Genomic DNA, 23947 nt, shown 5'->3' on the forward strand with positions numbered 1-23947 from the left:
GTTTATATGAAGAAAAAAAATTTTTAATGAGAAGATACCTTAAAAATAATAACTGATATAACAGAGGTCAATGAGCTTGAAGCAAATAGAGATGTAGATAAAACTACATTAATGTTCTTAGGTGTGACAGTGGTATTGTGGTTATGGAAAAGATTTTTAATTAGATTTGTGTATGTCCTGTCTTAGGCCCATTCGAGAACTCTCTCATTTTTTAGCAAACAAAGACCAAAGGGTCTTATTGTTCTATAAAGTCAATCTTTACATTTTTACAGGCTTAATAAACATACATAATAATATTAAATTTTGCATCAAATATTTGCAAGGCTAAAACACATGTGAAAATATTTTTCATCCCTGGGCTACAATAAATAGTAAGTTAAAAAAAATTTATTTGGGGTGGAGGAGAGTAAATCAATTCTATTAAAAATGTACATATATAAAATTTTACCTGCTTTTTCTTTCAATCAGAATGGCCACATAAGATGCTGGTAAAGCGGCACCAAAGCCAGGACTCCAAGAGTAGAATTTTCCAAGTATCTTCCTGAAATTCAAATTTGGAATGTTTGTATGAAATTGCTATGTGGTTATTTCAGTTATTACGAACAGAAATTCCCCTTCTCAGCCCACCCTCTACCTAAAGTCCCACAGTGCCCCAAATTCCACATGCCCGTAACCAAACTCATCAGCTCTCTTCCCTATCCCCATGAATTTGCTCTCTCCTCTCTTTTTCTAGGTGAATGGGATCAATACCTAACTACCCATTCATGTGTGATCCTTTGAGACATCCTTAGCTTCTCTTTTTCCTTTTCCCCCACATATTAAATCATTCCCTAAATTTTTCCATTCTCTTAAATTCCTCTCCAACCTACCACCCCTGCCTCAAATTAAGTCCCTCACCATCTCCTATTCTGGTTACAACAGCAAACTGATAGGTAGCTCTCCTTCCAGTAATTTAGTCAGTCAGATCCATTCACAAAATCCCTAGATCCAATACTACTCGCAATGCAAACCCTCTACATTCTCAGCTGCCTTAGGTATCAAATGGGAACAATAATACTTTTTGTCTCATACAGTTGTTATGAGAACTACATGAGGTATTTCCTAGCACCATGCATGGAAAGTGTGAGGAAAATGTTAGCTGTTGTTATGATTACTATTACCACTATTATTTTTTAACACATGATAAATATTCAACAAATGTCTCCCCTTCTTTGCCTCAACAACCCTTGATAACTTTTCCTTTATAGTACTTATGGAAGTATTTTCTATTTTTTTGTTTTGTGTGTGTATGAAGTGTTTATATAATTATTCACTTACTGGGATATGTCCCTTGAAAATAAGAACCTACAGAGTATCTCACATGCTATAAATGGTCATTAGTTGCTTGGTCTTAGACCAAGAAACATATTTGGAAACATTAGGAAGTTTTTTGTTTTCCTTTCAAAGACTGGATGTTCCTAAGAAAGGGATAGCAGCACATAAAATTTGTTAGAAATGATCTGAACAAAGTTGGCCAAATGCTAAATAACACATTATAAGAAAAATGTATGTACATACACAGAAGGATTAAGAATCACTGATGAAATTGTATTTTTAACTGAAGCTTAGTTTTAGAAGAATTAGAAAACCAACAGAGCATATATAACATGAGTATTTCTAAAATGAACATCAGAAACCTTTGGCCTGAGAAAACAAGAAGTGATTTTTCCCCTCCAACATAAAATCTACAAAGGCCTTAAGAAGTTGTTGAATGTAAAAATTAAAGAAAAATAACTCAAGGAGACAGTTACAGGAGGACCACAGGTGTTATTTTAAGTAATATAACTATAAATCCAGCAAGTGTTTTGCATTTCCACAATTTAACCAAACAGGTTCACAGAACTTAAATATGCTACAATAGCAACTTAGGATTATTGCAATGTTTTAAGACCTAATTATCTTGGAACTTTATTTTTAGTGTGTGATCAAGTATTAGAAACTTTCCAGAGAACATATGATAGAGTTTCAAGTTAAAGGCACAATTTTTTTCAGTAGTATAAACCTTATCAATTATTTTCTGCATAATTTAAAAGTTTATAAATATTAAGGTACTGAGGGAAAAAAATCTGTAAAAGACGTATGAAAATTATCTTTTTAACTGTAGTTAATATGTACCTACAGAACTACTCTGAGCCACACTAATATGAGAAAAATGTAAATTAAGTATTTTAATTTGACAGTTTTATGAAAAACACTAGTTCGGATTTTCAACAATCAAGGGGGGAAAAGATAAGAAGAAAATATATAATAAACATGTTAGGTATATCACAGCACTAAAAACTGAATTCCAGCTGTATCTAAATCATAAGAAGCATGTGACACAGGTAATCATAAGACTTAATCAGGACCAAAAGTTCCATCAACAGGATATTCCAGAAGTTAATTTACTGTTGTACATGTAAACATGAGCATTTTATAGTCCTTTTGAAGTCTACTCACAGCATGTGGACCTCACCTATATCATGGATGGGTGCTCTGAATTCCTGATCCATGAAATTAAAAAGCTAAGAAATCCTAATCAACAACTTGGTAAATACAGTAGGCCTCAGAAAATGCATGACACACCAAAACACTTTTGCTCTATAATCACTGCAATAATTTTTAAAGTTTATATTACATCTTTAGGCCAGAGGCCCACAACTCCTTGTTTAACAAGCTCTCTTTGAGATAAATAAATGTCTTTGATGGTATACAAGCAGTGACCTGCACAACATTTATAAAAACATCCGTTTGTTTCAGTTTCAAAAAAGGAATCTGTATTAATCTCCAGTGGTGATTATGAGTACCAACCTTAAAATGCAAAAGAAAGCCATATACAAGGCCCCATTAGCAGTCAGAAATGAAGCAGATTGTAGGATCTCAGGGAGTAGTTTGTGTAAATAATAGTCTAATTTTCGTTTCCGGAGAATTGCTGCAATCTGGAAAGAGAAAGGCTTTTTTGTTTAATTCAACCAATTTTTCCCACTTAAATTAGTTCTTAGGTGAAAGGTAATGATAATAGCATACATTTTAAAAATAAAGTTAAAACTGATATTTTACTGGTTCCTCTCTAAAAATACAATTTCTGGGACAAAAAAGAAGACACTTTAATTTATTAAAGATATAATGGGTAAATTATACACCAAGAAATTACAACATGGGTCATTGAGAATAACTTCCAAATGTTGTGATAAGTATCTAAAATATCTTGAGAACAGTTTTAAACTGAATAATGGAAAAAAACTTTTTAAATGGAAAAAAAAAGCACAATTCAAATAGAAACTGAATGTCAAAACAAAAATATTTTACAGGTATTATCGGCCTGGATATTAGAGAAGTTCAGTGATAGAAACCAATGAAATTCATTCAGCTATTCAAACATGACTACTGTGTGACAAAACCATGATATGAATACAAAAAGTAAAAAATAAAATTAATGATTTCTGGCCCCCTGGAGCCCATTTAAAAAAAAAAAGACTGAGAATCTAATCTACTACAGGTTTGTTGGTACCACAATGTTACCAGCACAGGGAAACAGAAGAAGTTCCTATACAGAGGATGTATACAGAATCCTGCAGAGATGTTAGTAACAAAAATATTTCATAAAGGTATCATCCAACGAGTCTATCTTATCTTTTAAATTTAGATTGAAAACATATTTGTTTTCAGTGCTTTCTGTATGTGAACTCTGAATTTAAAAGAAAGGTTTCAATATTAAAACAAACCAAAAAAGCTCTGAAATAAGTTAGTAATGATATTTAAAAATCAAGATATGAGATCTAAGTATGTATTGAGTACACTATTAATGTTATAGGTTATAAACAGAATATGAATTAAAACATGGTATGATAAGATATGGACAGAGATTCAAGAATGACTAAGTTTTAATACTATAACATGAAGTACCTTGGAAGTTTATCAAAGAGTGAGTTTAATACAGGAGTAGGCAGCAGATTCACTGCAAAAGTGATATGAGTTATATCTGGAAAAATAGAATTTTCACAGGCCACAGGGAAAAAATACTTTCCCATCTTGATAAAACAATGTATCAAAGGGACAAAAGTTAAAACCACATAATTAGGGAATAAGGTAGGAGGTATAAGAAAGGGCAGGACTGGGACGCCTGGGTGGCTCAGTTGGTTGGGCAGCTGCCTTCGGCTCAGGTCATGATCCCAGCCTTCTGGGATGGAGCCCCGCATTGGGCTCCTTGCTCAGCAGGGAGCCTGCTTCTCCCTCTGCCTTTGCCTGCCACTCTATCTGCCTGTGCTCACTCTCTGTCAAATAAATAAATAAAATCTTTATTTTAAAAAAAAAAAAAAGGGCAGGACTGACTTGAAATAAGACTAGAGAACTCTCTATTCACTCCCAGATACCACTTTTCCTAAGGTCCATGATCAACGAATCCAATGGTCTCTTCTCAGTTTTGTTTGTACTCCACCCCTTAGAAACCTGAAACTGGTCATCTCCTACTTCATTCAATTAAACAAATTGTTATTAAGAATTATGCCATACACAGAAAGAACAATAATGAATATCATCTAATCTCTGCCATCAAGGAACATAAAATCATGATAGAGAAATAGACACACCAACAAGAAACTATAACATGGTGAAATGCCAGACTGGAGGAAAAAGAAACTGCTTTAGAAATATATATTAGGGAACGACTAAAAGGAAATGGGACTGGGCAAGTGATGATGCCTGAAAGATATCACTGAATTTTCTTTTTTTTTTTTTTTTAATTTCTTTTCAGCGTAACAGAATTCATTGTTTATGTACCACACCCAGTGCTCCATGCCATACGTGCCCTCCATAATACCCACCACCTGGTTCCCCCATCCTCCCACCCTCCACCCCTTCAAAACCCTCAGATTGTTTTTCAGAGTCCATAGTCTCTCATGGTTCATCTCTCCTTCCAATTTCCCTCAACTCCCTTCTCCTCCATCTCCCAATGTCCTCCATGTTATTTGTTATGCTCCGCAAATAAGTGAAACCATATAATTGACTCTCTCTGCTTGACTTATTTCACTCAGCATAATCTCTTCCAGTCCCGTCAATGTTGATACAAAAGATGGGTATTCATCCTTTTCTGATGGAGGCATAATACTCCATAGTGTATATGGACCACATCTTCCTTATCCATTCGTCCATTGAAGGGCATCTTCAATGAAAGGGTTCTTTCCAGTTTGGCGACCGTGGCCATTGCTGCTATAAACATTGGGGTACAGATGGCCCTTCTTTTCACTACATCTGTATCTTTGGGGTAAATACCCAGTATCACTGAATTTTATAAGACAAATCTTGACAAACAGGTGCAATTGTGACCACAGAGGTTTCTACGGTTTCCGTGACAATGCATTCTTTTCATTTTCCCATTGTTATCTCTAAATCCTTTTCCTTTGTTAGCATTTCTTCCTCAGATTGCTACTCATTCCACATATGCTCTCTCCCATGGCATCAGCTATCATCTCACAGTAGGAATTATAACTCCAACCTCTTGCCTAAATTCTTAATCCATACTTCAAATATCCATCCTTCTTGGTCATATCAAGAAATATGTACAACAGGCATTTAAAAAATCAGCATGTCCAAAGTAGAACTCATTACATTTCTCCAAAATGCTCTTACTTATAAGTTTCCCCCTCTTATTACATCCACCCAATTACTCAGGAACAAAACGTTGGTGTCATTTTCAATCATTACCTGATCCTCAACAACCATCTCATTGGTTTGTTGTTGTTGTTGTTGTTGTTGTTGTTTTTAAGAATTTTTCTTTTTAAATTAATCTGCACACCCAACATGGGACTCAAACTAGAGCTGGCCAGGTATCCCAAACATATTATCAGTTCTAATGGTTTCCTAGTATCTTCAGGTTTTGGAATGTAATGTCTCTTTCATTTTAGACTTAACAGTGGGCAGAATCAGCTACTCTGTTATATATTCAAGTAGATATCCAAAACAAAAAACAAACAAACAAAAAAAAACCCCTCTGTTCCTATAAAGGAAGAAACAAAATTATCCCTGTTTGCAAATAACCTGATTGTCTAACATAGAAAAATAGAAAATCCCAAACAATATACAAAATAAAAACCAACCAACAATAATAAGGCAGTTCAGCAAGAGCAAAGGATATAGATAAACACGCAAAAATCATCTGTAGGGGCGCATGGATGGCTCAGTTGGTTGGGCGTCTGCCTTCGGCTCAGGTCATGATCTCCAGGTACTGAGATCAAGCCCCACATTGGGCTTCCAGCTCAGTGGGGAGTCTACTTCTCTCTCTCCCCTTCCCTCCCTCTTTGCCCCTCCCTACCACTTGTTCTCTTTCTCTCAAATAAATAAAATCTCTTTTTTAAAAAATCTGTATTTCTATACAAGAGCAATCAACATATAGATACCAAAATTAAAAATACAGTAACATTCACAAGTCATCAAAAAAATAAAACTCTTAGAGAAAAATCTACCCGTATAGGATTTGTATGCTCAAAACTACACAATGCTGATGAAAGAAAGCAAAGTATGGATTAAATAAATGTTTTGGACTAGAAGATTCAGCATGTCAATTCTTCCCAAAGTGACACAATTTCTATCACCATCTCAGAAAGATTTTTGCAGAGATATAGGCAAAATTATCCTGAAATTTATACAGAAAAACGGAGATTATAAGAGCTAAAACAACCTTGGGAAAGGGAATAAAGTAAATCAGTCTATCCAATTTTAAGACTTATTAAATTCAAAGAGCAATTGGGCTTTGTGTTATTGGCAGAGAAATACACAAATACGTTAATGAAATAGAACAGAGAACCTAGATATAGACCCACACAAATACTTCCAACTAAAGACTTCTCAACAAATGGTGCTAGAGCAACTGAATATCCACAGGCCAGACAATAAAAAGCAAAAATGAAAAAACAACCTCAACCTAACTCTCACAGTTCACACAAATTTAATTGAAAATAGATTACAGACATAAATGCAAAATATATACTATAAAAGCTTAGGGGGGAAAAAATCAAAATCTTAGGGATTTAAGGCTAGGCAAAGAATTCGTAGACATGAGACCAAAAGCATAATTCAGCGGCGCCTGCGTGGCTCAGTCACCAAGCCTCTGCCCTCTGCTCAGGTCACGATCCCAGCGTCCTGGGATCAAGCCCTACATCGAACCCGTATCAGGCTCCTTGCTCAGCAGTAAGTCTGCTTCTCCCTCGCCCACTCACCCGGCTTCTGTATCCTCTCCTGCTACGTCTCTCTCCGTCAAATAAATAATTTTTTAAAAAGTATAATTCATAAAAGGAAAAACTGTATATTACACTTCATAATTTAAACCTTTTCTCTTTGAAAGACATGTTAAGAATATAAAAAGACTAGCTACAGAATGAGAGAGGATACTTGTAAACTACATATACAGCAGAGGACTAGAATCTAGTATATATGTGGAAATCTCAAAAGTCAACAGTAAAAAAGTTATGCATAAAGTGGCAAAGATATGAACAGACATTTTACTGAAGATGAGCAAATGGCAAATGAGCACACTATCCATTAAGGAAATGCAAATCAAAATCACAATGAGTTATCACTATACAAACATCTGAATGGCTAAAATTTTAAAATACTGAAAACACCAAATTCTGGCAAAAAAGACAGAGAAATTGGATCACTCATGTATTACGAAGGAGAATGCAAAATGGTACAGTCATTCTGCAAAGCAATTTGACGGTTTCCTGAAAAAAAATATATAAGCTACTATCATATGATGCAGCAACTACTGTCCAAGGTGTTCATCCTAGAGAACTGAAAATGTATGTTCAAAACCTGTGCACAAATGTTTATAGAGTTTTTTTTTAATCTAATAATCAAAACCCAGAAAGGACCCATATGTCTTTTAAGAAGTGAATGATTAAAAAAAAAAAAAAAATTGGTGGAATATCCATGTAAGAGAATACTACTTAGCTCTGAAGAAGAATAAATGAGTGATACGTGAAACAATCTTGATGAATCTCATAAAAATATGAATAAAAAAAGGGCAATCCCAAAATAATGCATAATGCATTATTTCATTTATATAACATTCTTGAAATGACAAAATTATGGAAAAGAAGAATAAAGTAATGGTGGCCCAGGGATTAAGAGGAGGGAGGTATGTAGGAAGGAAGTGGGTATTGCTATAAAAGGGCAATCTCAGGGATCCTTTTGGTGATGGAGATGTTCTATATCTTGACTATGTCAATGGCAGTATTTTGGTTGTGACATTTTACTATCATTTAGCACCACTGGGAGAAACCAAATAAAAAGTACAGGGAATCTCTCTCCATTATTTCTTACAACTGCATAAGAATCTACAATCATCTCAAGATAAAAAGGTCAATTTAAAAAAAAAAAAGCAGTCATCCACATGGTCAATAGGTAAATGAATTATGCTTATCAGCACTAGTCTTCATTGCATCAAGAAGTAGGAATACACACACATCAAAATGACTAAAATAAAAAGAACTGATAATGCAAAGTACTGATGTGAATGAAAAAAACTGGAAATTTCATACACTGCTGGCAGAAGTGTAAAACTGAAGAGTTTCTTTACTATCTAACAAAATAAAATGTACGCTTATTCTATAATCCAGCAATTCCTCTCCTAGGTATATATACTCAGAAGAAGGAAGTGCTTATTTCCACCAAAAGTCATATTAATAGCACCATCTGTAATTACAAATACTGCCAAAAACTAAATATCCATTAACAATGAAGTGGATAAATTGTATATATTTGCAATACTGGTATACCAAACTATACAGACTATTGCAAGAAACAGGAAAAATTTTACACAAAACATGAGAAATAACCTAGGACCTTATCATCACTAAGCTCTAATCCAGAGCTTCCAACCAGGGTTTACAGGTGGCCAAAACACTGATCCTCTCAACAGTTTGGGTTGTCAGGCCTAGTCGGCTGCAGAGCACAGTAATAAACATCTCAGTTGTCCCTAGTGTGGCACACAATTATTATCACTCCTAGTATACTACTGTGTTTAAAAAGGTTAGGAAACACTGATCTCACCAAAAAATGCTACCAAGTAGTAACAGCACATGTCCATGTATATAAAATCATTATCAGACATTCACAGACACCTTCATACATATATTTTTATAGCAAAAAATATGTTGTAATGTTCGTAAGTTTTGACCAACAAATTCCACACTAAGTAATTCTTAGTAATTTTTCAAATATACTTAAATTTAGCTAAATACAGATACATAATAGCACTATGATTAAAATGGTAAACCTCTGTTTATTTTAGTTATATAATCTAGTTTTAGAAGACTATTTAATGATTAGGAAAAAAATAAATCAAAACATATACAGTGAAAATGTAGACTACAAAACATTATTTTTTTAATAAACACAAGGAACAAAGATGAGAATGTTGTATATTGGTTATTTCTAATTGTGGTAACAGATTATTTTACTCTTCTTTCTGCTTGGGAGTATTTTCCAGACATTCTACCATAAGCATACGATATATGTGTAAATGAACATATATGAGAACAAGTATGAAAAATGGGGATTGGTGAGAGATGAACAAGTATGAGAAAATGGGGATTAGTACAGAAAAAATAACCTAACAAGAGACAGAAATAAATACCATGATGGAGTACAAAGTAATCACGAGATACAATTTTTAATTTTAGCTCTACAACTAATAATTGCCATGAAAGATCCTTGTTTAGATATATTTCTTTAGATTTCAGTTTCCTCATTTATTAAAGAGACTGAATTAAATGACACAAGTGACATCAGCCAAATGGCAGAATAGCAGTTTCCAGCACTCAACCCCTTGCAGAAACATCAATTTGAATAACTACCCATGCATGAAAATACCTTCACAAAAGCTAAGGATTCCAGGTGAGAGATTATAACACATGGATAGAACACAGAAATAAGAAAAGACACACTGAAAAGGGCAGGAAAGACAATCTCACATTATGTGTATTACCTGATCTCCAAGCCCAGGCAAACCAGTGTGGAGAGAGACACCCACCCAATAAAAGAAGAGTGAAGTGAGCATCCAACTTCACCACAATCTTAGAACCAGGCCTGCCCTAGTAAAGTCAGGTACAAGGCCAACCCACACCAACTGTAGACTCAGGCTCAAGACCCATCCCAGCAACAGGCTAACTTCCAAGAAACCCAGGCTCTAAACTTGTTCCAGGGACCAAAGCTCCAGGCCCAACACCAACATTCAAGCCACAAGGCCTGTCCCCAATAGGCCCAAGCACAAGGCCCACATCAGTGAATCTAGGCTCTAGACTCACCCCCAAAACACCAGACCAATCTGCCTGAAGACTTCAATAGCAAATCCATGCACAGGCTTGACTAAAAAACCTACCCAAAATCTCTGGATAGTTTGCACAGTGAAGGGTTTTCGCTGCAGGAGCCAGAGTTTGGAGACTGGAAATGATGCCTACTTCTTCAAATGCACACACATCAAAACTAAATCACAAGGAATACAAATAATCAGGAAAACAAAGAAACAAAATAAAACACCAGTAACCAATCCTAAGATAGAGATCCAGGAACTACCGAAGAATTCAAAACTGTCATGTTAAAAAACCTCAGTAAACTACAACAGAACAACAATACAACTAAATGAAATCAGGAAAATAATGCATGACCAAAATGAGAAGTTCAACAAAAATGAAAAGAAAGAAAGAAAGAAAGAAAGAAAGAAAGAAAGAAAGAAAGAAAGAAAGAGAAAGAAAGAAAGAAAGGGAGGGAGGGAGGAAGGGAGAGGAGAAACAGAAAAAAAATTCTGGAGCTGAAGAAAACAATGACAAAACTAAAAAAAATTCCACAGTTAGCTTCAACAACAGACTAGGTCAAGCTGAAGAAAGAATCACTGGGGTCAAAGGTCATTTGAAATCACCCAGGTGGAGAAAGAAAAAGAAAAAAGATTGAAAAAGAGTGAAAAAAGTCTACAAGATTATGGAAAACAAGTCAAATAAATTAGCATCTGGGAATCACAGAATGAGTTAAGAAAGAGAAAAAAACAGAAACCTTACTTAAGGAAACAATAACTGAAAACGTCCCTCATTTACAGAAGGAAACAGACATTCAGAACCAAGTAGCCCAAAGAACCCCAACTATATTGACTATAAAGAGATTTTCAGTTAGACACATCATAATCAAATTCTCAAAGGTCAAAGAAAATTTTTTTTTATTTTAATTCCAGTACAGTTACCCTACAGTGTTATATTAATTTCAGGTGTACATTAAAGTGATTCAATGATTCTGTACATTACTTAGTGCTCATCATTGTAAGTATACCAAAGAGAATTGTGAAAGCAATAAGAGAAAAGCAAATCACTGTATACCAAAGAACCCCAAAACAATAAGTGAATTCCTTAGCAGTATTCTTGCAGGCCAGAAGAGAGTGAGATGATATATTCAAATTGCTGAAAGAAAAAAAATGCCAACCAAGAATACTTTACTTGCCAAAGCTGTCCTTCAGCACATGAAATAAACTTTCACAAAAAAAAAAAAGGTGAGAGAACATCACCAGAACTGTATTACAGGAAAAGCAGAAAACAATTCCTCAAGGTGAAATGCAAAGACATTAATTAGTATCATAAAAACCTATGAAAAATATGAAACTCACTGGTGAAGATAATGCATCATCAAATTCATACAAATATACAGTCAGGTATTTTAATGCTGTCATAGTGCTGTGACAGTACCAATTCAAAAGTATTGACAGTACTAACTCTAAAATAAAGATCAAAAGATAAAGTATTTAAAATAACTACAGCTATAAAAATATATTTAAAGATACATAATACAAAAAGATTGTCACTAAAAAAACATAAAATGAGGATGAGAAGTAAGGGGTAGAGTTTTTGTATGTGATTGAAGCTGTCAGCTTAAAATAGACTGTTTATAAATGTGTTTTATATTAGCCACATGGTAACCACAAAGCAAAAGCCTATAGTTGATACAGGAAAAATAAAGAAATCAAAGCATGCCACCACACACACACACACAAAAAAAGTCATCAACTCTCAAAGAAAAACAGCAAGAGAGAAACAAAGGAACTACAAAATAGTCAGAAAACAATGAACAAAACAGCAACAGTAAGTACTTCCTCTTAATAATTGTTTTACATGTAAACACACTAAATAATACTATCAAAAACACAGAGTAGGTAAATGAATTAAAAATAATAATAATTAAATTAAATTAAAAACAAACAAGACCCAAAAAATGCTGCCTAGAGAAAACAATCTTGGAAAAGAAAAGCAAACCTGCAGGCTTCACAATTCCAAACTTCAAGTTATATCTCAATGCTGTAGTGATCAAAACTGTATGGTCTTGGGCCAAACACAGACATAGAGATCAACAGAACAGAAGAGAAAACCCAGAAATAAACCCATAATTATACAGTCAACTAATCTTCAACAAAGCAGGAAAGAATCCAATGGGAAAAAGTCTCATCAACAAATGGTGTTGGGAAAACTGGACAGCAATATGTAAAAGAATGAAACTGACCCACTTTCTTATACCATACACACAAAAAAATTAAAAGTGGTTTAAAGTTCCGCTCATACGTGGAATTTAAGAAATGAACAAAGGGACAAACAAAAGAAATGAGCAAAGGAATAAAGAGAGAAAGAGAGACAAACCAAGAAATAGACTCTTAGCTACAGAGAACAAACTGATGGTTATAAGAGGGGGGCTAGGTGGGGGATGGGTTAAACAGGTGATGGGAGATTAAGGAGTGTATGCTATGATGAGCACCAGGTATTGTAAGGGAGTGTCTAATCAATATATTTAACACCTGAAACTAACATCACACTGTATGTTAACTAACTGGAATTTAAATAGAAACTTAAAAAAAAAAAAAGGATCAAACAGACATTTCTGAAAAGAAGATACACAAATGGTCAACAAGTATACAAAAATATTTTCAATACCACTAACCAGGAAAATGAAAATTAAATCACAATGAGATACCACTGTGCACCTGTCATAGAGGCTCTTACCCAAAAGACAAAAAAGTGGTTAAGTGCTGCTAAAGGAGTGGAGAGAAGGGAATTCTTGTACACTGTTGGTGGGAATGTAAATCTGTATGGAAACACTGTGGAGGTTCCTCAAAAAATTAAAAAATAGAATACCATATGATTCAACAATCCCACCTCTCGGTACATATCCAAAAGTAAATGAAATCAGTATCCTGAAGAGGTATCTGCACTCCCTTGTTCTTTACAGCACCATTCACAACAGCCAAGATAAAAATTCAACCTAAGTGTCCATCAATAGATAAATGGTCAAAGAAAGTGTGGTATACTTACACAATGGAATGACTAAGCCTTAAAAGAGGGAAATTCTGTCATTTGTGATTAACAAGAATGAGCATGGAGACATTACATTAAGTGAAACAAGCCAGGAACAGAAAGACAAATACTGCCTAAACTCACTTACATGTTAATTCTAAAAATAACAAACCCAGAAAAGCACAGAAGAATGGTTACCAGTGGCTAGGGAGAAATGGGATGATGGTCAAAGGATACAAAGTTGCAGTTATGTAGGACAAATAAATCTACTGAATATACCACACAGTATAATGACCACTGTTAAGGGCACCTGGGTGGCTCAGTGGGTTAAGCTGCTGCCTTCCACTCAGGTCATGATCTCAGGGTCCTGGGATTGAACCCCGCATCGGGCTCTCTGCTCAGCAGGGAGCCTGCTTCCTCCTCTCTCTCTGCCTGCCTCTCTGCCTACCTGTGATCTCTGTCTGTCAAATAAATAAATAAAATCTTTAAAAAAAAAATGACCACTATTACTAACATGATACTGAACACTGGAAACATGCTAAGAAAGTAGATTTCATATGCTTTCATCAATGTGAGGAGATGATATGTTAATCAGTTTGACTATAGTAATTATTTCACTTGGTGTGTGTGTGTGTGTGTGTGTGTGTGTGTGTGTGTGTATATATATATATATATATAAAATCATCATGTTGAAAAATACTATGTATATCAAAACATCCTGTTGAAAGATAAAAATTAAAGGTCAACACTAAAAACAAATGACGCTAAGAGTTCTTTTTCCCCCACTTCTAAAATTTTATCTTTTTTAAAAAATAAATAGTACTAGGGACGCCTGGGTGGCTCAGTTGGTTAAGCAGCTGCCTTCAGCTCAGGTCATGATCCCAGCGTCCTGGGATCGAGTCCCACATCGGGCTCCTTACTTGGCAGGGAGCCTGCTTCTCCCTCTGCCTCTGTCTGCCTCTCTGTCTGCTTGTGCTTGCTCTCACTCCTCTCTCTCTGACAAATAAATAAATAAAATCTTTAAAATAAATAAATAAATAGTACTAGAGGAACTGGATATCTGTGTAGAACAGAACATTAACCTTGATCTCTGCCTCATACTATACAAAAAAATTAGTTTGCAATGAATCATAGACTTAAATTTGAAGATTACATAAACAGTGAGGTATCTAGAAAAAATAGAGGAGAATATCTTTATGAACACTCCTCTGCCAAAAAATAGAGGCAGCATTAAGGACAGGCCATGGGGGGAAAAAAAAAAGGTTAGTTCACATAGGAAAAGTATGGTAACCAATCTGACTAACACAAAGGCTATATACTGAAGTGTGATGCAAAATTATAATTATGGGCCCCCAATTTAGGAGCTTCTCTTTATAAAAATATTACTATTAAACATCTATCAGACCTGTATGCATTTAATTTTGTTCACTTATATTCCCTTGTCTGTTTCCCCATGTGATTAATGCAGCACATTCATCACAGAGATGGCTGACTAGTATTCAGATTACCGTCTATGGCCATGGAAAAGAACAAAGCTAACTGGCCCTCAAGGTGGCCAACTCCATGATCTTTGCCCTATTATCACCAAACTCCAATTCAGCAGTCTTTCTTAGGCCCAACACTTGACACTAACTCTTCTAGAAGACTACTTCTAGAGGGGCTGAGAAATCTAGTTCCTTTGGGAAATAAGAATTCTTCATGATAAGGATGTCTGGATGGTCAGTCTGTTAAGCATCTGCCTTCAACTTGGGTCATGATCCCAGGGTTCTGGGATGGAGTCTGGCATTAAGCAACCTGCTCAGTGGGGAGTCTGCTTCTCCCTTCTCCCTGCTCATGCTCTCTGTCAAATAGATAAATAAAATCTTTATAAAAAAATTTTTTTTAATTCTTCACAATAACAAAGAGATGATTTCATGTTTTATGTATTTAATCTTTCTTTAAGTAATCACTAGCAAATAATGATTTACTTAAGGTAGGGTCTCTCAACCTTGACACTATCAACATTGGGGACCAGGTTATTTGCTGTTGTGGAGGACTATCCTATATATTAGAAGATGTTTAGAGCATCCCTGTCTTCTATACTCTAAATGCCAGCAGCATGCTATGAGCTGTGACAACCAAAAATGTCTACAGGAATTGACAAATGTCTCCTAGAAGGCAAAATGACCCCATACTGAGAATAACTACTTCAAAGAAAACAGCATAATGAACTTACATTTTTTAAATATTTTACTAACAGAATATTTATTTTCTTAATTTAACAAAGTGCTCTAAACACCATACAAATGTTAACTCACTTAGTCTTCACAGCAGTCTATGAGATGGGCATGATCATTACCCTCTCTCATAAGAAAATAAGAAAACACAGGCACAAAGAAATCACGTTGCCCAAAGTCACACAATGAATTAAGTAGCAGAACAAGGACTGAACTCCAGAAAGCGGCTCCAGAGTCCATGCTCTAAACTGCCATGCCTGATGCTGAAGTCAGGCTATTCTAAATGACGACAAGTATCATTTCGCCACAGTGCATGTTACAAATAGAAAGTTATGACTTGCTATGCCCTACAGGAGTTCAGGCTGCCTATCCTGAAAGAAAAAGTTACAAAAATATAGGGAAAACACAACTGAGATATATAAATAACCAAATAAGATATTCATAAATGTGGGGTATACACATACACACACACACACATAAATGTAAGAGTGTGTGTGTGTGTGTGTGTGTGTGTATATATATCAGTGTGGGGTATATATACTGGGGTGAATATATATATATATGTTCTTTACAGCATCATTCACAAGAGCCAAGAAATGAATTCAACCTAAGTGTCCATCAAGAGATAAATGGTCAAAGAATATATATATATATATATATATATATATATATATATATATATATATAAAATCAGTGACCAAACCTGGGGAAGACTAAATGAGGCACGATGATGGCTCCAGAGGTAGAAACTACATCCCCAGTCCACAGAGCAAAAGATGAAAGATAACAGAAACACAACATTAATACCACTAAGTCAGTAAGTCAAAAAACGAATCCTAACAGAGGAAAACAGCACCAGCCACTTGTGCAGTTAATGTTGCTTTCTTTCTTCCAACCAGTCAGTACTTTTAAATCAGATGACAAATATTAAGTAACCAGCCGAGTAACTAGCACATCGTAGGAATCTTAAAATGTTAGTTTCCTTCACTCTGCACAATCACTCCCTGCCCCAACCCCAGTTCCTTTTTGTGTTATGCAGGTTTAAGTATTTTGCAGAGATTTTTGTCTCCAGTAAGTAAATGTCTGAAAAAAATAAATGGCGACTGGGGCGCCTGGGTGGCTTAGTCGGTGACGTGGCTGCCTTCAGCTCAGGTTATGATCCTGGGGTCCTGGGACTGAGCCTCACATGGGGCTCCCTGCTCAGTGGAGAGCCTGCTTCTTCCTCTCCCTCTGCCTGCCACTCTGCCTACTTGGCTTGCTCTAATTCTCTGTCGAATAAATAAATAAAATCTTTTTAAAAACAATAAATACATAAGTAAATGGCAATCACGAATTCAGTCCCTGTTCTGCCTTCTCTTATAACAGGATTGTCAGTGAGCCCTGTTGCTCAACTGTTGATCCCAACATTTAAAATCAGAGACAAGACTGGTTAATTCATGCTCTAACTAAAATCCACCATGTTATTTCTTATCACACTTTCTTGAGTCACTGAGTAAGACATTTTATAATAACTGGAACATTCCAACCACCAAACAGATCAGAAAAGCCCTGACAGCAATAGAATGCCTAGATCACCACACTCCACCCATCCCCTTCCCCACTCAGGGTCACCACTGAATACATGCTAACCCCAACCCATGATCACGTGCTCTCTGCCTGCTCTCCTGCATGCACCCACCCTCAATCTCTCTCAATAAATCTCTACGTGTGGCCAAAGAGGTTGGTTTTTAAGACTTGAGCCTGACACCTCCCTCCCACTGCCAGCACCTAAAATAATTTCTCCCTTTCTCTTTTCCAAAACCTCATCTCTTGAGAGCTTGGCTCAACCCAGAGCTGTGCTCTGTATTTGTCCAGACCCCTCAGGACTCCCCTGGATGGAGCAGTTGGCTGAGGAACGCATCAAGGCTTTGCCCATTCATTTCCTGACTTAGAGACTGTAAGGGAGCCATTGGTAACAGGATCAGTAGATGTTAGAGGAGTGTTCACTATAACCTAAGTGTTACATGGTCAGGGAAAAGCTGTTAAAAAAGAGAAGTTACATGGTCCCCATGAGAACCAAAACTAAACCACATTTTCATAGCACCAAGAGATTGAAAATAAAAAACAGAACTTCAATGAACAAAACTAGAGAGGCATCTTCATCCACAGTTAGAAGAGTTCCTATATTTTGTCTCTAATAAATTTCAAAACCTTTTGAAAAAATAAGACCTCGGGCACCTGGTGGCTCAGTCCATTGAGCAGTTAGCTCAGGTCATGATCTCAGGGTCAAGAGATGAGCTCAGCACTCTGCAAGGAGTTTGTTTCCCCCTCTCTCTCCATCTCTGCTCCTTGGAGCCCCACTCATTTGCACTGAGAACTCTCTCCAAGACAGATAAATCTTTAAAATAAATAAAATAAATAGGGACAACTGGATGGCTCAGTGGTAGTTAAGCGTCTCCCTTCAGCTCAAGTCAAGATCCCAAGGTCTTGGATTGATTCTAACATTAGGCTCCTCGCTCAGGAGGGAGCCTGCTTCTCCCTCTGCCTGCTCTATCGCTCCCCCTTGTCTGAGCTCTCGCACTCTCTCTAACAAATAAATAAATAAAATCTTTAAATAAGCAAATAAATATAAAAAATAAGACCTCATTTTTTAAAATATTTAGAATAAAGGAGGTAGAATTACTTTATTGTCACAAATAAATTTATACTGCATGTGCTGGTTAGTTATGTGTCAACTTGACTGGACCACAAAATGCCCAGTTTGTTTGGCCAAACATCATTCTGGGTGTGTCTGTGAGGCTGTTTCTAGATAAGATGAACATTTTTGGCAGATTGAGTAAACCAGATTCCTCAGGTGGGTGGACCTCATCTAATGACCTGAAGACCTGAACAGAACCAAGCAGTTCAGTACAGGGAACTCCTCCTGCCTTCCCTCAGCTGGGCATTAGTCTTTTCCCACTTTCAGACTCAGAAAGAAAATATCTACCCCCTTTGGTCTCAAGCCTGATGAAAGGCTTTCTCTCCTGTGTCTCCAGCTTACTAATTGTAGATCCTGGGACTTCTCAGCCTCCGTAACTGGGTGAGCCAATTCCTTTTAGTAAGTGTGCGTGTGTGTGTGTGTGTGTGTGTGTGTGTGTGTGTGTGTACTCACATATACACATACCCTTTTGGTTATGTGTTTCTGGAAAACTCTGACAAATGCATTACATTTAAATTGCTTCCAAAATGTTTACTTTTTGAGATTAAAACTATAAGCTACAAAAGCTGAATCTAAATACCAGAAACAAAAAAAGACAAGAAACCAAGTGTCGTAACAGACCAATATATATCTTTTTACAGTTTTCAAAGCTTTTACATATGAACTATCTCATATGTTCCCAAAGCAAGTCATGAAGTAATTAAGACAGGATTATCATCTATTTATGGATGAGGAAACTGAGGGTCACACTATAAATCACAGAACAAAACAAAAACTAAAATCTTGTAATTTACACCCAATGCATACACATGCTGTCTCATCAGGTACAGATAACCAGATTAAAAAATAATAAAAATCTAGGACAAATCTGTTAATAACATATGCTGGAAAATACAAGCAAATCTTCAAAAGTTTTCCTTAACTATTTATTATAAGCCTCCCTGTAATGAATATCTTATCATCAGGCATTGGTGATGACCATTAAGCCTCATAAGATCTCTACTCTCAATAAAAGGACTACAATGAAATATATATGGAAGTTGACATCAGCTTTAAGATAAACCTAAATATATACTTTACATATAATATTGAAAAAAAAATATGACCAAGAACAAGACTCAGATTGAGCCCTATATACATTAAATCCATGTTCCAAACCAAGTAATACTAATACTTTTGGTAATATACACATTACCTGTTACTTCCACTTACCAATATAACTTCCCATGTAATACTATAACCTTAAACCAAAAAAATTTTCATACCCCATCATCTCCTGTATATATTTAAGTACAAATATCATGGGCTCTAATAGGAAATACCTTGATTAATGAAGAAAGCTTCTAAAAGTAGACTTCTCATTGAAGAAATTTATTCAGGTGAAAAAGAGAAAGAATGCACACATACTCCATTCTCTCCAATAAGAATATTGGGTATACTGAATTGAATCCTTAAAACAGAATTAAAAAAGCTCAAGCTAGAGAAATAGGGACAATTTCAGCCAGAGAACCCACAGCTATCAGGGGATTGTGCAAGCTAAATACCAAAGTGCCTTATCATTTCTTCATATATTAAATCCCAACTACAGAAGACAAAGCCATTCTCCAAAAGTTTAAACTGCACTTGTACTCACATATTTCTAAAACTTACTCATGCTGACTGAAACTTACTCATGCTGAAGCCTTACTAATTAGCCCCTCAGCTACTTGATAGATATAACATCCCTTACTATTTTTCTGATGGGATAACCCCGATCATCTACCTGAACCAGAAAAAGGGCTTAACCACAAATTTAACCATGTGAAAAAAAGAAAAGAGCACAGAAAAAGCTTTAAGAAGATGCTTAACCTCCCAGATCTCACAATTTTGTCTTAAACATCCTTGATTTACCTTTAGATGAGTGAAACAAAGAGGTTAAAATAGCTTTTCTAATATTTGTAATGACATCTGTAATCTTTTGTAACTGAAAATGTCTGACTACCTTATTTAAAATACAGATTTTATTATAAAAGAGATTCAATCTCAGCAAATCTGGTAATCAAGGTGTTTGTATGGTCTTATAATTGCCTTGCGCTTCAAGTTTAAATAAGGGTCAAAGTCAAAAGGAAAGAAATCAAATTCTTGCCCAGGATACTGGATTTAAGAAAATCATTAAATACTCTCTGTGAAGTAATTGCTTCTTATTTCTCTCAGTTTCCTCATGGTAAAATTTGGGTTTTGTGCCATAAACGTTAAGCCTAATACATATATACTTAATATATATTCATATATTCACTGTAGCTCTTCACTGGGAAAGCATTCCAAACCCACTATACTAGAAGGGATCGTCCTCTTATAACACAGTCTAGAAACAACCTGTACTCCTTAAAAGCAGTTAGCAACTTCTTATCATAGTTGAAAGAATTTCTTGTCTATTTCTTGTACATTTATCTTCCCCCTTAACCCTAATGTCCAAGTACATCCTGTTCCCCCACCATTGTATTTCTGACACATTGTAGGCAATCTCTAATAAGAAGGTCTGAAAGCAAGAGTGGGAGAAAATGAAGACTCAGTAAATAGTTACATTAACACTGGACAAGCTCCAAATGGAACTATAAGCACACTCTGTAATCATCCTGATGAACTCAGCGACCCCTGTGCGTGAGAGTTTCTGAGACACAGGTGTGTGGAGGGGGGAGTCTCCACGTCTACTTTCTGCAAGGTTTAGAAATCACAACTGAGGGGCGCCTGGGTGGCTCAGTAAGTTAAGCCTCTGCCTTCAGCTTGGGTCGTGATCTTGGAGTCCTGGGATCGAGCCCCGCATGGGGCTCTCTGCTCAGTGGGGAGCCTGCTTCCCCTTCTCTCTTTGACTGCCTCTCTGCCTACTTGTGATCTCTCTCTGTCTCTGTGTCAAATAAATAAATAAATAAAATCTTAAAAAAAAGAAAGAGAGAAAGAAATCCCGACTGAGCAGAACCAACCTCCTTCTTACTGCCAATAGCTACAAAGGTATTCTTTGAGGCAACTCCCAAACTGGATAAAGCCCAATCCAAACTGCTAAAATCTAGTTAGAATCAAGAAGCCAATGCAATGTGACATGTGTAATAAGTCAAAAGACTATACAAAATAAATGGTAATAAGTTGAAAACACTGTAAATTCAGCATTCTTTAAAAAAGAAACCTGCTCAAATCTAATGATACTTGATCTAGCATTCTTCCTTCTTTTCACTTTTTTCCACACATAAACTCATTTTACTGAATATTTCCCAGTGCAGCTAAAAGCCAAATTATTTAAAATCTGCTTTCATTCACTTCAATTATTAATTATTAATTCTCATCAGCTGTTAAGTATGAGGAAAGAGAGCATCATATACAGTTTGTAATATCAATGGAAAATACTAATTTGATTCATTAATGAATCAGGCTCATTAATGAATAGTTTTCAGCTATACTCCTTGTTGCCCAAGATGAAACAGACTTACATTAAACATGAAGGAAAAAATACACACACACAAAAAATCTCAAATGATAACACTCTTTGAGAGGAAATCAATTAGTAGGAAAAAAGATAAGTGATAAACCAACAGACAATTTTAAAGTTTGACCTCATGTCGAGATTCAAACAAATCTTTAATATGATAGTATGCTATGATGAAATATTTTAAGACCCCTAATCATAAAAGTATCAACTACCATTATGAATTACTATGTGGCTAGTACAGTCCTCAGAAATATAAACATACTTCCGATCACCATACCACACAAGTAATGCAAGAAATTGTACCAACATGTTTTGAAAAGAGTCTCCAAAAACTTTTACTTTAGCTCTTTGTTAAGCAGTCACTTCAATTAATTAACTAAATTAATTAATTCCCATTCCCTAATTATCACCTAGCATAGAACTCGTTAGAGTCCATTATTTGACAAGCATATTATAAACCTATTATCAAAGTCCTACCACACTTTTTTATCCCTCTTTTTTTTTTTTAAGATTTTATTTATTTTTTCGACAGAGAGAGATCACAAGTAGGCAGAGAGGCAGGCAGAGAGAGAGAGGAGGAAGCAGGCTCCCCGCCAAGGAGAGAGCCCGATGCGGGGCTTGATCCCAGGACTCTGGGATCATGACCTAAGCCGAAGGCAGAGGCTTTAACCCTCTGAAACACCCAGGGACCCCTTTTTTATCCTTTTTATGGATACATTTGTGCTTCAGCCTTTTTTAAGGGCCTATTCAGCCAGAGCAGCCCGACCCCGGTTGAACTGCCATTTTGCTGTAAAGCTTAAATTGACCTTGCGCACCCCCCCCCCAACTTATTTAATAGCAAGTCCGGGAAACCAGTCCCAGGTAACAAAGTCCAAGTCCAAGGGTGGGTCAGGCCAGGTGGAGGTATTCAATCAGTGGGGGCATATACTGTCTCCTAGCTACCAGGGAGTATGGGCCCCCACCCTTTGGGGAGCCGTTTGTCACCAATCCTAACCAAGGTGTGATAGGCTGGTTCAAATGTCTACCAGAGTAAACTGTAATTCAGTTGGTCACCTAGCATCACTGTGGAGTTTCCTGTGTGTGTTACAATCTCATTGACCACCTGTGTGTGGCCAGGCCCAACCACATGGCCTTTGCTCTATAGAAGTTAGTCTGGAAAGCTGGGGGGGGGGGGGGGGGGGGGGCGGGGGGGGCGGGGGGGCGGCACGGTGGGGTAGTCCTCTCTGTAGGGGCGGCCCCGATGGGTCTGTTTGACGGTCGATCTGATTCCTGATGCTTGGCACGAAATAAAGCTTTGCTTGATCTTCGCTTTTTATCAGTCTCACTCCTTTAATCATGGACCCATTATTGGGGTACCAAATTTTGGGGGGACCCAACACTTTCAATCCAGGTTGTCTTGTCATAATCAATAAAGCAGTTACTTATATGTACATGTATATTGCTTATGCACAAATAGGAGGCAAGATATTTTTTTCTCTCAAAGTCAAAACTCAAAAAGAGGAAGTCTCTGTGTATTAGTTCACTCCTTAGAAATGCTCGTTTTTTGACAATCTGTTGTCCCTTCTTAAGATATTCCTCAGAAATCAAGAGCTCTCTATATTAGATTGCAAAACTTAGATTCAAAAATACAAATCATGTAATTTCATCTGGGTGGAGGTGAAATAAACACAAAGGGAAAATGATATGACATGTAATCAAACAAGCAACAGCCAGATCATGTATGATTCTATAGGCCATGGCAAAGCTTGCACATTAACTGAGATGGAAAACCACTGAAGAGTTCTGTGCAAAAGAATAACAAATGCTGGTTTCTATTTTTTAAAAATATGGGAGCATCTGGGTGGCTCAGTCAGCTAAGCATTTGCCTTTGGCTCAGGTCATGATCCTGGGGTCATGGTATCAAGTCCTGCTCAGAGGGAAGCCTACTTCTCCCTCTCTCTCTGCCCTCCCCCAGCTCATGCTTTCTCTCTCTCAAATAAATAAAACCTTAAAAAAAGAGAGAGATTTTTTATGAAAGTACTGGGGTTCAAATATGTTAAGCATCTTGCTCAAGGTCACAAAGGTAGTAAGTGGCAACACTGAGATCCAAGCCCATGCTCTTCCTACCTCTCAATATCTCCCCAAACTCCCTGCTCAAGATTTCTCTGCAACATTCTCTATTCAACCTCTTCATACCTCTGACTACTTCTTTCATTTTTTTTCCTCTACTCCAAAAAACGAGCATTCCTCGGACTGTCTTCTCTTTCTCAACTCTCTC

The 23947-nt window shown here is 36.4% G+C and overlaps 1 protein-coding gene across 1 annotated transcript in view; it reads right to left on the reverse strand.

Moving 5' to 3' along the window:
- Nucleotides 1-23947, reverse strand: part of TMEM135 (transmembrane protein 135) — a 251569-nt gene that overhangs the window by 219009 nt on the left and 8613 nt on the right. The window contains exons 2-3 of the mRNA XM_032360564.1: nucleotides 2830-2957; nucleotides 449-541 (exon numbers count right to left, since the gene is read on the reverse strand). Coding sequence (XP_032216455.1) covers nucleotides 449-541; nucleotides 2830-2957 — 221 coding nt within the window. The remainder of the gene's footprint in view (nucleotides 1-448; nucleotides 542-2829; nucleotides 2958-23947) is intronic.

Source organism: Mustela erminea, chromosome 9 (genome assembly GCF_009829155.1).
Source record: "Mustela erminea isolate mMusErm1 chromosome 9, mMusErm1.Pri, whole genome shotgun sequence".
Classification (NCBI taxonomy): domain Eukaryota; kingdom Metazoa; phylum Chordata; class Mammalia; order Carnivora; family Mustelidae; genus Mustela; species Mustela erminea.